Source organism: Odontesthes bonariensis, chromosome 3 (genome assembly GCF_027942865.1).
Source record: "Odontesthes bonariensis isolate fOdoBon6 chromosome 3, fOdoBon6.hap1, whole genome shotgun sequence".
In the NCBI taxonomy this organism is placed as follows: Eukaryota; Metazoa; Chordata; class Actinopteri; order Atheriniformes; family Atherinopsidae; genus Odontesthes; species Odontesthes bonariensis.
The window spans coordinates 29810883-29827891 of NC_134508.1; the positions used below are offsets into that span (position 1 = coordinate 29810883).

Sequence of the window (17009 nt, forward strand, 5' to 3'; positions counted from 1 at the left end):
CAAATAATTAATTTAGAAATATCTCAAGACAACAACAATAAAAAACCCTCAGAGACGAACCGTGAGATTGACATGTCGTTTTGTTGAACATTTGAACAGTCATTACAATAGTTTGCATGTCTGTAAAAGACTATTAAAGAAACGGCAGAAAGCAACGCAAGAAACACTAAACAAAGAAGTCCGACCAAAACTCAACGGGTGGGACTTTACTGACTCTGCCCATTTCCCCCAAATCTCGTCTTCTATTGGTCAACACTCCTGGCTGCTCCTCGCCCATTGGCTGGCTGAGCTGTCGTTCGGGGTTGTACTTGGCACTTCAGTACTCCGCTGCTTCGGGATCAGAAGACGCAAATCAAGTGAAACAAATCTTCTGACAGAGGAAAAGTTCATGCCGGAGTTCTGAAAGATTTTAGAGGGCCAAATGAAGGTAAGAAGACCCTCTGACAATGTTTCTATCTTGACTTTGTGAAACTGCAGCGGATAATTTGCGGTGTTCCATCGCGTTTGGTCCAAAGAAGAAAAGAAAAAGAAAAGAAAGAAAGAAAAAAAGATGTTACCTAAAGTAGTCAAGGCTACAGGCCAAACCGCTGGTAGAAATTACATCAAGATGCTTTTGGTTCGTTCAAAGTGCAACATTTTGGCCCTACTTAACCACCTTTTTCAGCTGATGATATTTTTTCCTGTAAGATTAAGGCTGGATCTTGGTGACAGCGCAGAGTGACTTCACTTGCAGCGGCACCAGTTGTTAATAACCCCGAATTAACCCATGAACAAACCAGCTGTACAACTACCAGCTATTTCCTTTTTCTTTCGGGTCGTATTTGTCAAGTTAATTTTACAAGAACGCTGCATCAAAGTAGGTAGGAAGCTGAGCGGGGAAGCAAATGGCCCATATAGAAAATGGGTTGGCTGTTAAATCCAATTTAGTATCCAGACATGCTGCATCTGGTCAGCCAAGAAGGAAATTCAGCAGACCTCTCAGGCTGGGCTTCCCCTCAGTTGACCCCAATCTCATGGCAGAGTTTGTAGTTGCACAGATTGTGAGTTTGGCCATTCATTTATGTACAAGTAGTGTGTGTGTGTGTGTTTTCATTCTTTTTTTAAAGCCACTTTGAAAGCAAAAAAGGATTGACTTTTCAATCAATTCCCATAGTTTAAGTGATAAGACAGTTGGCTACATGAAACAACTACGCCATCCTGATTCCATGCGTGTAAATATACCTACTCTTAAGGTCTGTATGGCTATTGCCGTAGTTCAGCATGTACTTAAGAGCTTAGAAACTGTCCTGAGACTAAAAAAAAAGTGGGGAATATTAAATGGATAGGATTAAGGTGAAGGAGGGGCTACACTGTGCACAAGTCACAAGCAGCTTCTCACAAATCCAGAGCCTCTTTGCTCTGGAGCAAAGCATATGTTTTTGCAGTAAAAGCCGCTGTGTGTTTTTAAGGAGTTTACAGTGTTGCAGATGAGACACATGGCCGACCAGGCTTAAAACAAACACGGATAAAAGGATTATGATCGCAGGGCTGTCGTCATCGGAAGTGTAGCTCGGAGAACATGTGGGAATATTTGTATTTCCCATGCTATCATGCTTTGTTTTGTGTACCCTCGTGATTATCAACTCTAAAGTCAAGTGATTACGTGGGAGATCATTAAAATGCTGACGATATAAACACACATGATGACACATGTAGGCTTCAACAGGTCGGGGCAGTTCTCACATATACAGCGCACACAGTTCTCACAGTGATTATGGTGGCCTGTGAAATTAGCAAGCAAGCCTGTAAACCAGATCCAAGGCAGGCATATATGCTGCAGTTTTGTTCACATTTTACTCCCGTGGTTAAGCCACAGACCACGAGTGCAGCTAAAAGGCAGATCTAAAGGCACTTTGTGCTTTACTGGGGAGAGGTGGCTACTGCACAGTTCGTCAAAACATCCGTTCTCAGTTTCTTGCTCAGATAGGCCCGTCCTGAGATTCCTGTCTTTCATTATGCGACTCCTGCTCAAACAGATCAGGCCTCCCCTCCACTGATGACTTTGTGATGTGGAAGGCTGCGGTGACCACAAGTGCTCAGAGCAGAGGCCTGTTGACTGAATGCTAATGCAGGTGTGGCTCGCTGCCCAACAGCATTAAGGGAGACTCATCGAATGCTTCAGCTACACACACAATATTTCTTTGATTCTAGCGAGAGTACAAGTGTGTTATTAAGTAGTCAGCGAGTGTCGCGCCGGTCTGTTGTACACGTCCCACATGATGAATCTCATCTGAAAAGGATGTTTAGTGTTGTAACATCGGCAGCTTTGATCCTATTTCAAAGAGAGGCGCGCATATGTTCAGTTGGGCAGAGTACAGTTGCATGTTTGAGATTTGGACACCGCAGGGCTTGTCAGCAGAACCACCATACATCTGTGAGATTAGAGCGCAGAGACACTACAAAGGAACCACATTTCATTTACAACACAACATAACTGTCACAGCACCCATTATGATTAGGACTTGCTGCAAAACAAAAAGAAACTGGAACGTTACGGCAGAGGCACATCACCAGTCAGCCTTTTTCGCAGTCCGGATCACATCGGTCTGCACCCCATCAATGTGTCAGCCTGTGCTATTGCCATGTTTATGAGCAGCCGGCTAAAATAAGAAATCTCTGTTGTCAGTTGTGACGCATGTTTGTTCCTTTTTTTTTTTTTGCCAGAAATGTTGTTCGTCGTACCTCTAAATTAAACCCAAAATAATTTGTTGTTTTTCTTGTCACGGAAAAAAAAAATAAACGACCGACTCAAAATGACTGCCTTCCCCAAGATAATAACCGCATATCCACAGAAAGCTCATAAATCAGTGGGAAAGATTAGATGTCTGTTTTGAAAGAATTGAAAAACATGGAGCTTTGTTTCAAGATGAAAATGAAATACCTGGGAAATTGTTGTATTGTCATGGGAAAAACCCATGAAGTGAGATGAATGGCTTCTGTCTGTTTCCTGTTTTGGAGTCGTTTTGTAATCGTGTTGACAAAAATGACAAAATAAGCATTTATTTATGCAGAAAACAACACATGTCGAGTTTATCTTTCTCTTTGTATCTTTTGCCTTCACAGTCCAAGCTGAACATGGAGAATCTGACCAAGCCAGAGTTGCTGATGCTTTTCAGCATCCTGGAGGGAGAGCTGGAGGCCCGGGACCTTGTCATTGAAGCCCTAAAGGTACCAGTAATTACAGACCAGAGCTATCACATTAAAGTGGTTCTCTGCACAAAATCTACTTTAAACATAAAACACTCACACACACTTGGTTGAAAAATGGCTGTGAAATGTTGGTTGTCACCCTGTGTGCGTAAATTACATTTCCATCTTATCATAGCTTGATATTTCGATGCATTCGTTGGGGGAGAAGTTGTGAGTAAGCCGTCAAGGAGGAGCTGCGGCCAATGAGAGTGCAGGAGACGGGGTCAGTGGGACACGATAGGGAGAAATCTGGAAATAGAAAGAAGATATCAAACATTCAAGAATAGCTAGTGGGTACTTTGCCATACAAATGCATGGAGAAGAAACTACGGCCTGCTCAAGAAACCAAGAAACTGAGCTACTCAGTGAAGAGTTTAATTTAACGCTGGGGAGAACACAGATGCCTTTCCATCAAGCAATACCGTGACAGACTTGAGAGAGAGAGAGAAGCTGTAAAGAGAAACTGCTTGTCCTCTTCTACAAGCAGGTGAGCAAAACAGATTGAACCCTAACAAGGAGCTACTTGTAGCGGGTATAATATAACGACAAGAGAGAGATCAGCCAGCATGGCGACTGTAATTGCTTGATAGAGTTCAGTTAGAGGAGTGTGAACACACTGGGGCTTTGAAAGCTCCAAGCACAAAAAAAAATTCAACGACCAAAAGACGTCCAAAGTTGGCTTCAGGGAAGGACCACTACAGAGCAGTGATCACCTTCATCGTATCACGATCATCTCTAACCTAAGGGGAGTGGTCTCTTCCAGAATCAGTGCCTTCACCAATGAGGAAGAAGGCTTCACTGAAAGTTTGATAGCTTGATTTGATAGATAGATAGATAGATAGATAGATAGATAGATAGATAGATAGATAGATAGAGAATTTGATAGCTTCTTGACAGCACTCTCTACTGAAAACAGTCAAAACAGCAATCTTTAAACGTCTCACTCTGGCAGGATTCATGTGCATTTCAGCGAAAGGGATGATAGTGTAGTTTTTGCATTGCCCGAAGTGTTTTGTCATTTTTTTTTTTTAAATAGTGGGAAAATACAGTAAGAATCAAGATAAGTATTGAGTAAACAACCTTACTCTGCAATGCATCTGCAGAAAATGAGATTTAAACAACTGCAGACTTCAGTCTCACCATTAACATAGGACCTTTACAGTAATTATGCTCTTGGAATGCTGATCAGTGTCTCAGTGTAAAATGCACCATTGAAAGAACCAACTGGAGAGGCAGCCAGTGGACTAGACAGTCTACCGCTGAATGCTCGTGTGTTGTGTCTAGACCACATTCCTTCATTTCCCCAGTGAGCTGGCCATCTAAGGCAAGAAGAGTTACAGCGCACTGGGAGCCTGATGACTCAATGTGAGGGAGAGTAGGAGTGAATAAGTAAACACTGGCCTTAACTGGAGCTTGAGGGGAATATGGCGGGGCTTTTTTCATGGTTCCTTCTGCACAAACTGTTAACCCATTCACCCTATCCGCTGGGTGGGCGTTTAGTCTTTAATAAGGGTGTAATTACAAATCAGAGGGAAAAATAAATGAAGGAAAGTGATGAAAAATCTTTGCTCGTGGCATATTAGTCACACAACTTTGAACTCCAGTCACGTACAGTGAGCACGGGTCATGCCTTTCTGCGGTTCTGCTGCTAAGGGATCGACAGTGTGGAATCTTTGGTCTTACCCTCACATGAAACTAGATTGTTATCGGTGAAGCATTACCTAATGATGCTGACGTTATGGATCTGCGAATTGCAGCATTTGTGTTTGTCCACCTGCCTAGTCCTGACTGACAAAACACAACTGCTGTTTGAAGGAGCTCCGGGAAATTTAATTTGCATTGGTCACCCCCTAGGATTGAAACTTTCAGTCCTACCCTTTTCTTTTAGCAGCATCAGCAGATTACAGTTTGACTCATGCTGTGGAAAACCTAAACATCTTCATGGTGGGTGGCACCACATTTTGTGCAAACGTTCGTAGGTTTTGTGAAGTTAATCCCTGACTTAACCTGTGATGCTTTCATGATGGGCTGCATGGTGGTGGGAGGGTTAAAACTGGCATTGCAGGAAGGTTCCCACTTTGAATCTCACCCGGGGCCTTTCTGTGTGGCGTTTACTTGTTCTCCCTGTGGTTCTCTCCAGGTACTCTGGCTCAGGTAAATTAGTGAACAAATCTCTGTGTGAGCCCTGCTCACATACAGCCATACACATGAAGTTGGTTGACATGTTGAAGAAACCACAAAGATTTCAAGGGACAGTAAAGCAAATTGTTGTGGTTCAAGGCTGTAAACCAAAGTCGTGTATTTCAGCCCCTGGGCACTCCGGGGCAGTTTCAGATCAAAACTTCAGTTTGTTATTCAGTCACTTGATTTCTCATACTCAACTACTCAACTGAACTAAATGTCATCCCATTTACTTTGTCTTAAATGATCACTTGGAGAAGCAGCTTCAGTCGTGACGCTCGTGACAGTCTTAACTGATGTGTCACTGCTGCACTGTCAGAGTCATGTGCGAAATGCTCAACTAAAACACATATCACCATGGTAACAGCACAGTGAAATATAGACTTCAACTAGTAAACCGTCAAATACACAACAAACTCCTTTTTTTTGCTTCATCTGCACATTCTTATCAGTGATCGTTTACAATATACAGTGTAAATACAGGATGTGAGATTAACGGTGTTTTTTTTTTTTAGTAGTACTCTTTAACTATGCAGAACTATCAATGGCATTCTAACTATCCGCTGCATTTTTCCTCTTGTGACTCACTTCTGCAGCTGCTCACACTGTGGCTTTCAAAAGGAAGTCAGTCTTTGGCAACTCTTAAATTTGGCCCACAAAGCCCTGAAGGGATCCAATAGTTTCCTCAGTTTGGGGAAGGAATAGAGGTCTTTACTTTAAGTTCAAAGGGAGCTCTAATATGGAAATGAGCTTTTAATTAACTGTCGAGCTCACATGGTTTGGTTGACTAGAGCTTCCAAATGGAGCTACTTCAAACGGCTTTACCTTCTGTTTGTTTGTTAAGAGGCAACACTGAAGAGGGAGCAGCAATTTTGTCCCTGTATTTGGATGCATCAGCTGATTGGATTCAGTGTCAGTGATGAATACAGCTTTAGTAGTGACTGTTGGAGAGCGGTTTCCTTTCCATAGCATAGAATAAAATGACATGCGTGAGCATGCTTTGAAATATCTTTGACTCTAGAGTAAGACATGCAATTGTCACCCTCTCTTTGTATCATATGATCTTGTCGGCACCATTGCACATCTCACAGACTCCTGGCAATTGTCAGCATAAGATTCGTTGGAAGCAGTGCAACCGTAGCTTCCCATGCAAAAACACACAGGTTGCCAAGAGTTGTAGGCAACAGACAAAGGAATGAATAATGAGGCTAGACTGTGATTCCCAGCAGCCGTGCGCTGAATGGTTATGGGCGTTGTACATGTACAGTATGATGTAATGAATGAGCCCTGGTGCGTTTGGGTGTTAAGTGTTAAAGTAGCATTAGAAATGTTCCTGAAATCCCTCTTTTCACTCCCTGCTCGTCTCAGTGGAGGATTGATGCGGAGGAAAACAGCCGCCCTTTGTGTTGTAAAACGGCACATCTATCCGTGCATTGAAGGGCAGGGGAGAGAGCCGAGAAGGGGAGCGGAGCAGCACAGTGTGTGTTAATAAGAGCACTTTTGTGTAGCAGGCTCCCTGCGAATTTGAAAAAAAAAAAAAATCCTGATAATTAAGGAGCCAATTAAATAGTTATGTTAATGCGTGAGCTGCGCTAACTGAAGAAATAGAAATTACAAGGGGAATAATTCACTTTTGTTATAGAGACTTAGAAAAGTAAACTAGACTTTGCAGTTTCTGGAGAAATTACAGAGGGATTACTGAGACTTTTTGTCCTCTGTCGCTTGCTAACTGCCAAAAGGTTAAGGATTAATCTTTCAAAGTGTGTGTACACGAAGCAGAGATGAGAAAAGCTGTTCATTAGCAAATGTCCATCAGCTGTGTGTACCAAAGTGGCAGTTGAGGTTTCCATTGCGATGTAAAGTGCCTTACTCTATCAGAGTCGGACTGAAAGTTCTCTCAAATTTTCCTCATAGCACTGCTGCTCAGTGAAAAACTGGAGCCCGTATTGACACAGCTGTACCACTCTGAGCACCTCAAGGCTTTTCGGCACGCATCGGTGTGACATTTGCGTTCCTGCTGTTCGAAATGTGAAATTGCTAATGAGTTAAATACAACAGTCCCTTCTGTTTTCCACCTAAAACCCTCCTTTTCTGCTTTGGAGTCTGTCGGGTAGTTTCATTTTATCCCTATCATTTGGATGGATCTAGCTCAGGAAGTGTTTGTCTGCCGAGCAGGTCATTTTTGGTATTTCAGCTTTTTCTCTTTGATAAACAGTTTGAGACCAGTAGTTTCTTTTTCCTGCTGCTGCTTTTTTGATCTTAGGCATTAAGAAAGGAAAGTCTGATCTAAACTTTGATTGCAAATTGAGCTGAAAGAGTAGACGGTCGTTGTTGGATACAAGAACGGGCTCTAAGGCCAAGTACTATTTCTGGCATTTTTAGCATAAATCAGCATTTTTATTATAAAGAAGCTTGTGCTACAACACAGTGAGGGCTACTGTAGATGTCCTGCACAATAGTTAGTTACTGAGGTGCCGAGCGGTCATGTAGCTTTCAATCATGCCCTTGTTTAGGAGGCATTTTTGAATACTCCCGGGGACCCTGTGTTTTCCTGTTTCATCCGTCCCTGCTGTTTGATCTGCCTTCACACCATCTTCAGCAGACTGGATCGCATAACAGCAGCAAAGCCTCACAGTCCCACCTTCCTCTCTCTGTGTCAGAGAAGCCAACACTGAAGATGTGAAAAAAAAAAAAAAAAAAATTCAAAGCCTTTGATCTCGTCAACTTTGGATTTCAGTTGACACTTATTCATCAGAGGATAATTTTAATTAATGAAACATATTCTATCACATTGAAGTCATTGTCATAAAGAGTCATGGCAAGTGTTTTGTCTCATTTGTATGGCATAGGTCTGTCTTTGCATATAAAATGTAAGCTATATCAGGATGTCTGAAAAGTTCTTACCTCTTCCTTTTGAATCAATTATGTCCAATTTGAGGAAATTTTGAATAAATCTTTCTCTACACGATGTTATGGATGTACTAATATGCTGCACAGCTTATTAAGGGGAGCATGTCATGCTAACAGGTCCACATTATATCCAGGTTCCTATGTTACATCCTGTTTTTTTTGTTTTTTTTTTTACAGTCACTGAAGGTTTCTGTGCCTCAGATACCCCTGACCAGATTTCCCTTTACATAAATGGATTAAAGTCAGATCCTCAGAGACTTGTGGGGAGTGGGGGTTGTCGCAGAGTATCACGTACCGCTTGATAATACAGGCACAGGTGTTGGAATGAGAGAGAAAAAAATATATATGTGGTTGAAAAAAGTGGCTGTATTATTAGCCCCCACACAGGGGGTGGATATGGCTCCGCAGACCTGTCCACATTCTTGACAACACTTTAAACTTCTCAAGCAATCTAGGTATCAGTCATCAGAAGCTCTGTCCTCACCCTGCCAAAAGAGGATGCTGTTCTCTCTAATCTCTTGATCCTCTTTTGTTGAAACCTCACCGAACACAGCTCTGCCACAGCCCTCCTCCATCTTTCTCCCTTCTTTCACACTTCATTCCCTTTTCACAGCAGGCCTAAAGGCATTTGCTGAACCTGAAATGTCTTGCTGCCATTATCCCTCTTTTGTCACGAGTTAAACAGAGAACAGGTCTCCATTGGCCAAGGCCCAGTCTGGAGCAGCTGTCCTGTTAAAGATAGACTGACACACACCATCTGTTGCTCCTTCCACCAGCCTGCACTCTTTTACATGTATTTTTTTCTTAAGTGCATTTTTTCTTTTCCCTTGTCTACTGCTTATTTACGGCTCTTTTCTTTGAGATCATGCTTTGCCAAAGATAGTATTTGATTTCCTGTGCTTCTAGTGTGTCATAACAAGGATTAAGTATTATCAAACCTCATCACACTTTGAATAAGACCGCACTGCTCCTACACTTATTTAGAAAAGTGCAGTTTAAGGAAGGAAGCTAAAGATTGTACAGCCTGATCAGCATCTCTTAGGCTGTTTTTAGCCAAAGAGGAAGTTGGTACGGTGGCCCTGAAGTGCAAATCACAAAGAGATGCATTTTCTCTTTTGCCGTTGTGATTCTCTTTTGCCGTTGTGTTTTCTCTGTTGCCGTTGTGTTTTCTTTTGCCGTTGTGTTTTCTCTTTTGCTGTTGTGTTTTCTCTTTTGCCGTTGTGTTTCTCTTTTGCCGTTGTGTTTCTCTTTTGCCATTGTGTTTCTCTTTTGCCGTTGTGATTCTCTTTTGCCGTTGTGTTTTCTTTTTTGCCGTTGTGTTTTCTTTTTTGCCGTTGTGTTTCTCTTTTGCCGTTGTGATTCTTTTTTGCCGTTGTGTTTTCTCTTTTGCCGTTGTGTTTTCTTTTTTGCCGTTGTGATTCTCTTTTGCCGTTGTGTTTTCTTTTTTGCCGTTGTGTTTTCTTTTTTGCCGTTGTGATTCTCTTTTGCTGTTGTCTTTTCTCTTTTGGAGTTGTGTTTTCTCTTTTGGCGTTGTGTTTTCTCTTTTGCCGTTGTGATTCTTTTTTGCCGTTGCGATTCTCTTTTGCCGTTGTGTTTTCTTTTTTGCCGTTGTGTTTTCTTTTTTGCCGTTGTGTTTTCTCTTTTGCCGTTGTGTTTTCTCTTTTGCCGTTGTGTTTTCTTTTTTGCCGTTGTGTTTTCTCTTTTGCCGTTGTGATTCTCTTTTGCCGTTGTGTTTTGCACTTCAGGGCCACCATAAATTTTTAGCTAAGCGCCTATTCTCAGCATAGCATGTACACAGATATAAAGATGATGTTCACCAGCTTAGTCATGCAATACTCAATAATTAATAACTAATTACGCACGGTATTCTGTCATAAACAAAGCCACTGGACAAATGATTGATCCAACAGTGGCGACATCAACCACAGGGTGGTGCTAGAGAACAGGTCAACGTTCAACTTGTTTGTGCCCAATTTCATTACAATTTAATCCATAGCTGCCAGTGATTTAGCATGGCCAAAATAGGAATTTGTAGATGTATATACAGAAGTAAGAATCCAGTCATAGCTGAAGTACATCGACGTTAGAGCAGAGAGCAGAATCACAAACTGATATTAAAGGTCCTCTTGTCATCTCTACAGGCCCAGCAAAAAGAGCTGTTAATCGAGGAGCGCTATGGAAGGTACAACCTCAGTGATCCCTTCCAGGCTTTGCAGAGAGACAACGAGGCCGTGGGGGGCCAGAACAGAGACCCTGCGTGTCCTTCCCCCACGTCCAACCCTCTGGTGGTTCTCAAACTGGTGGTGAGCCACTGCAGGAGGATGCAGGAGAAGATGCTGGCCCAGCTGGCTGCAGCTGAGAGCAGGCACAGAAGGGTAAGTTAGGATATGTGCTGTTCGGCAGGTAACTCAGAAATTAGATGGCTTGTGATGTTGGTTTGAAAAAAAAAAAATCAATTAGGGAGCAAAAGATGAAAGTGAGCGTGACCGTTAGAGAAACACAACATGAGTGGAGGAGCTAAAGGCAGTGCAGCGTTTGTAGTGCAGTATGGATTTATTTCTTTATTTTTGTAAACCCGCACTGCTGGCAACAATATTTTGGCTCAAAAAAGAAATTAGTTTAAAGGTATATTTTGGTTTCTTTGAAGTGGGGTTGTTTGTGGTACTCGTGAGGAGTCAGTGTCTTACCTCCAGCAGACAGCTGTCAGAGCACTCTCAGGAATTCTGACAGAGAGCCAAGCATCAGCGGCTCAGATCGTGGCCACAGAGGAGGGAATTTTCTCCATGTAAAACTTAGTAGTGGCTCCAGACAATGCCTCATAGAGTGAGTTTAGCACCACTAAACAATACAATAACATATAACATCAACGCTAACAATAAGCTACATAGAAGGAAACCACTAGTCAGACTCTGTCAGAGGTGACAGTGTAGAGATAGAGTGCAGACATAGAGGGAGTTACAGAAAGACAAAGTGCAGTAGAGGGAGTAGGGAAGTAAAGGGCAAGTGCTAGGATAGGATATTTGTTGATATTGTCACTATTTTCCTTCAGCAGAGAATATCTACATGTCATTGCATACACAGTGGCTGCCCAAGTTATCCTACTGCTGATCAGCTGGGCCTCACTGCTCCACAAATCTCATACCAACCACCAGACTGTAAAAACAAGAGAAAAAGCTTGGAGCGGAATGAACGCTTACCATCTTTTAAATCTTTGCAAAAGTGTTGCCGAGCAAGAATACCAACAAGTTTTAGAAATAACAAGTCTTAACACATCTTCTGATGGACTCATCTGATCAGCCGCAGAATACATTGGGTAGCCATCATGCATGCAGCGACACTGAGCCGCATGGACGTTCTTTTGGTTGATAAAATAGTGGCAATGTCTTACAGCTGTATGTACTGTGTAGCATTTGTTCAAGCTGCTGACATTTTTTGAGGTTTCAGTTTTAGGGTTTCTCTGTTGCCCTGTTCTGAGTTGTTCTGGGTGAGCTCAGCTTAGCTCCCCTGTTAGACTTCCTCTGTTGTTTCCCAAACTGAGAGCACTCAGAAAGCTTTAAGGAGCTTAACCTAATTCAACTCGAAAGAAATAAAATAAGATTTGTTTTTTTTTTTAAATTCCAATAAGTTCTCACCTTCAATCACAATCTTTTTGTCAAATTTTTTTCAGCAACAGCAGAATAACTGATTAAATATAACGTTGGCATCAAGGGACATAACGCACACTAAAGTACTGCACAGTTGCAAGGAAATTGGATTGAACAAAGAAAAATAAAGTACCTTTCCATTTTTATTTTATTTCTTGTTGTATATCATTTATATGTATTGTTTTTTTTTAATCCTGTTATACTTTTATTGCTTTTATAGGCCACCATTAAGGAGTGTCTTGAAGACTGAATTAAACATGACTGAATAAAGAGTAATGACACACCAGATTACTATACGGTACTAAATGAAGAAGCTGAGCAAACACAGCATTTTAATATCAGGTTGCCACTGAAAAGCTTTGTGGCTTCAGCACCTGTGCTTGTAATGGGGTAATTATACTGCTTCGAAATAACCACTGTTACCTTCAGCATGTAGCTGACCAAACTAACGTGAGCTTATTTTACTCCCAAAATTCAATCTCCCTGCTTTGTTGGCTCTAGGTAATTGCAGACCTGGAGGAGGAAAAGAGGAGGCATGCTGAGGACACAGCAGAGGGAGATGATGTCACTTATATCCTGGAAAAAGAGAGGGAGCGTCTACAGCAGCAGGTGATTAGCAACACTGGAGATTTCACTGCAAATTTCAGGAAGTCAGTGAGTAATTGGCAGAATTCTGAAACACAAGCACATGCGTTTGTGTGGCTGCAAAAGCAATGTCAACCACTTGTGTTTGTTGATTGTACGTCTGGTCTCTGTGCATGCAGCTGGAATTTGAGCGGAGCCAGGTCCGCCAGCTGGAAAAAGAACAGCGAAGGGTGACTGAGCAGCTTGAGGAGGAACGGGCTCAGCACAAACAGCTCTCCTGCGCTTTGGCCAAAGAGTGCAAGTGGGCGAGTGCCAGGGCTCTGGAGGAGGGTCACCGGCTGACTGAGTTGAGCCGCAGACTTGACAAGGTATTTACATTTTGAATCCAAGTTAGGCACTTTAATTTCACACCCTTGGTGCACGTTCCTTGATTATGCTGCAATACGTTTTTGGCTTAGTTATAATATCCTCTGTGGCTTAAGAGATAATTTCTTATTTAGGAAAAAGAAGCCTGTCAGGACCTGAGAAAAGAGCTGGAGGATGAGAGGACAAGAACTCTGAGGATGGAAGCAAGGGTGGAGGAGCAGCTGGCTGAGTTTGACACAGAACGCGAACAGCTCCGCTCACGTCTGAAGAAGGAGGAAGCTCACTGCTGTCAGCTAGAACAACAGGTGTGAACACTTAGGCATGCTGATCACCAGGGAGGGCACATTTCCAAATCATTTAGCCATGAGAGGAAAGCTCATTTATACTGGTAGCTGCTTAAAAAAAGAATCTCTTTTCTTATCAGGTAGAAGAGCTGAAGAGGAAGCTGGAGGAGGTGTACACGATGAAAGAAATGAAGGGAATCAATTCAACTTTAGTGGAAGCAGCAGGAAAAGAGTGGGCTACAAAAGTTTCCCCAGGAAACGCATTAGTGGACAACATGAAGGTTGAGGACATTGAGAACGACAACGATCACCCACCTTTTCAGCCAAAGGTCAACGGTCACAACTGTTCAGATGAGACCAACGGGCTTCATAGTTCAAGCAACGTCCTCCCAGAAAATACATCTCAACAGAATGGAAATGAGAATCCCTCAGCTCATCAGACGCAGACATCGAGCTCCTCCTGCAGTGCTGCTTCCCCAACACTCGCTCAGTCCTCGCCCTGCGGTTCCCCTGTTCTCACCAAGCACGCACCTGGCAGCCCGAGCTCTGCAAGCTATCAGTCTCCGTACCAGGCGGGGATCAATCAGCGTTTCCACGCTGCACGTCACAAGTTCCAGGGTAGCGTTGATCCAGAGCCGCAGTCCCAGACCGTACAACCTGCGCTCCCCCTCTCACCCAAGGACCTTCCCCCTGTGGCCAGCAGCTCCTCTTCAGAAGCCAGCCCAGTCAAGCAGATGGCTCGGAGCACAGTCACCCAGGTTCTGTCTCGTTTCACCACCGTCCAGCAGAGTCTCACGACAAAGCTCCCCACGCCAAACAACTCCCCTTTCGGTACAGACTATCGCAGCCTGGCAGCACCTTTGTCTCCAGTCATTGGAAGGGCTGCAAGTGCATTTCCCCACGGGATCCGATCACCCACCATTCCCAGGGCAGACAGGGGCAATCCTCCACCCATCCCCCCAAAGAAACCTGGTCTGATTCAGGCCCCTCCGTCCCCGGCAGCCGTGCCCAAATCTGCCAGCCATTTCTCTGACAGCCACCTCTCCAGCAGCTGCGGCCTCACCTCCACCCAGGATGGCGTGAAAGAACTGGACATGGTGGTTTCATCGAATTAACTGATCATTGACTTGGTGAATAAAGCCTGCAGCTGCTGCTCTCTCTTGCATCATGGTTTAATCCATATTTCATAATTATGAATTAAATATTGCCCTCTGTATGACAGGATTTATATCATTATTTGAACAGAGGTCCTTCAAACACTGTGTAATATGTATATTTATTAGATTTATTTTAAACATGAGCAGAGGCACTATTTTCGGTCGTGGTTTTGGGGTTGGTACTAATGCGTTTTAGAAGGTGCCGGTACTGTATCTTGGGCACAGTGTTCTGTTGAAATGCATTCTTTTTATGGTTTCATATTTTCAAACACCATTACATGAATATACAAACCAGCTTATTAACTGATAATGTATCATTCAGTCCCAGCACAAGTACTTTGTCCTGACTATGTTGCTTGTTATTGGAACAAAAGCCACAAGGTAATCAATCCAAGGACTGCAGCCTGTTTGTTTTTTGTAAATCCGTGTAGTTGGTTTTATAGATGTATGTTAATCGTTGATATATGATAGTTTTATACACCAGATCATCTAAACAATGCTGTAAGTGTCATATACAGTAATACTCTCTTCTGTATTATGTTTGTGTTGCATAGTGATGATAATCGTGTAGACATAAAGACTCATGCAGTCACCGTGATACAAAATGTTCTTTGAGATTAATTTCTTGCCTTTGCCATTTTTTCTATTCGGTTATTGTTTTGTTTAATAACACAACTCAGCTGCCTTCCATCAGACCCTGTATAATACTTTGTAGTCTGGAAATTTACATGTTCAATAAATTTCTCTGGAAATCTAAGAATTTGTTTTTTTTTCCCCCATTTTTTCCTAAATTCATTTTTACCCATCATCCCTTCTCCTTTTTTTTAACACCCAAGTCAAATTGATTGGATTTGAAGTAAATGAATTAGGTATTCATTATTCATCAGTACAAGTCGTTTTAACTTGCATTTCAAGCACTAGTACACATAATGACCCCAAGTAGTAGCAGTACGAGTAATCCTCACACTTCCTTTTTAGTACCACTTACTTTTCCAGAACGTTGCTTACATCCCAGCATTCTTGAGACGTGTTGGTGCCATGCAATGCTGAGTGAGACATTTGATGGCAGCCTTTTTCTATGCTCCGTTTTAAAATATTTGCAAATCGTTGTAGTCTGTTTTTATTCACAGAGTCCAACACTGTGAGGAACTGGGATTGTTAAAAAAAAAAAAAAAAACTGCCCATTTATACAATTCGATATGGTAGCAGCGCTGTAGTGCCACAGAGTGTCCTCCAGAGGTCAGTATTTGTTAAGTAATTGATGTGTAGCTCACATTTTCATAATAAATGTGTTCCTATCGGGTGTATATAGTACCTTGAGTAGATTTTTAGAACGTGTGATACTTGGTTGATTGCATTGGATGTTTAGCATAAAATTTAGCAGGACGACACAGTGGAGTGGTGACTAACACTGTCACCTCACAACAAGAATCTCAGCTGAGGCCACATGTTAGTTTAACTAGTGATTCGTAATTCACCACAGGTGTGAGAGTGGCCATACATGCTTATTTAGGCTGGTGACATTGTGTCTTACAACAGCTGGGATAAACTCCAGCAACCCTTGCTACCCTGAACAGGATGAAATGGGTATAGGAAATGGGTGGATGGATAACGTGCAGCAGGACAAATTATGAAATAATATAGCATGTTGTATTGTTTATCAGTATGTGAATGCATCCTACAGAAGTTAATACGACCTACATGGCAAAGTCTCCATTCAGTGGAGGTTTCTTGCGAGCCTTACATGGAAACAGCGGGAGGCGCTCATATTGTGGGAAATATATTTCATGTTTTGCTGATGGATGGTGAAGGATGCTGAAATCACCGCGTTGTTTGGTTGTGATCATCAATTTTGAAATCTTAAAGAGGACTGAACTTTTATCGTGCGCTCCATGTTGCTGAAAGCGTAAACAACGCTCTTGTGGTATGTTGTTGAAGTGATGCCACTTAAGAGAGGAAAAATTGAGTGATGACTAGTTTGCAATCTTGAAGGTGCACACAGAAAACCAACCGATGTGTTTACTTGACAAACTAATTGTCTTCAGTGTCAGCGTACACATTGCCTGTGTCTCCCTCACACACACGCTCAGATACTCTTACTCATTGGGAGTAGCCTAACAGTGAGCACTTGCTGAGCAGGCTTTTCCCGACCCACTGAATTCCCCTCCTGGCTGTTGGGGAAGGGTTAGCCGGTTAATGGATGGGTCACCTCTCTTTCGCACAGCTGACCTAATTAACATTCCAACGCAGGACAGCAGAGCTGCCACCCAAATCCAGCACAGGCACGCCTGGTCCTCCAGCAAAGCCTCATCTTCTCAGCCTCTATAAACACAAGCTCAGGTTGATGAGCTGCCAGAGGCCTCGCGCAAGTCTCTCCTGTGCAGACGACTAAACCATTTCGAAAACATTACAAGATGAAATCTAAAATCTTTGGCATTCAGAAACGGATATGATTAATATACATTCTGTGTTTTTCTTTTGCACGAGTGGTCTTTTTTTAAAGACTAGGTCTGAGGTATTTTAGTTTCCAACAAGGTTAAACAGCTTTAATATTTTCTTGTGACAAAAAGGTTAAATGAAGGGCTTGTAATAACTACCCGTTCAACACTTGGACATCTTATACATCTGGAGGGATCTGTTTGTGTTAATATTCA

General features: G+C 42.5%; 1 protein-coding gene across 1 annotated transcript; it reads left to right on the forward strand.

Annotated features, from left to right (window-relative positions):
• Positions 1 to 324: 324 nt before the first annotated feature.
• LOC142377878 (CTTNBP2 N-terminal-like protein) lies at positions 325 to 15109 on the forward strand. Its single transcript, XM_075462211.1, has 7 exons — positions 325 to 427; positions 3103 to 3207; positions 10461 to 10694; positions 12465 to 12572; positions 12728 to 12916; positions 13049 to 13219; positions 13339 to 15109. Exons 1-7 carry the CDS (start codon positions 422 to 424, stop codon positions 14311 to 14313), a joined length of 1788 nt encoding a protein of 595 aa, XP_075318326.1. The 5' UTR covers positions 325 to 421; the 3' UTR covers positions 14314 to 15109.
• Positions 15110 to 17009: the final 1900 nt, after the last annotated feature.

What these genes read in the sequence shown, in the direction of transcription:
- LOC142377878 (XM_075462211.1), top strand. An exon ending in TTGTCATTGAAGCCCTAAAG is followed by an intron (nt 3,208 to 10,460) that starts GTACCAGTAATT and finishes TCATCTCTACAG; the next exon opens with GCCCAGCAAAAAGAGCTGTT. An exon ending in CTGAGAGCAGGCACAGAAGG is followed by an intron (nt 10,695 to 12,464) that starts GTAAGTTAGGAT and finishes TGTTGGCTCTAG; the next exon opens with GTAATTGCAGACCTGGAGGA.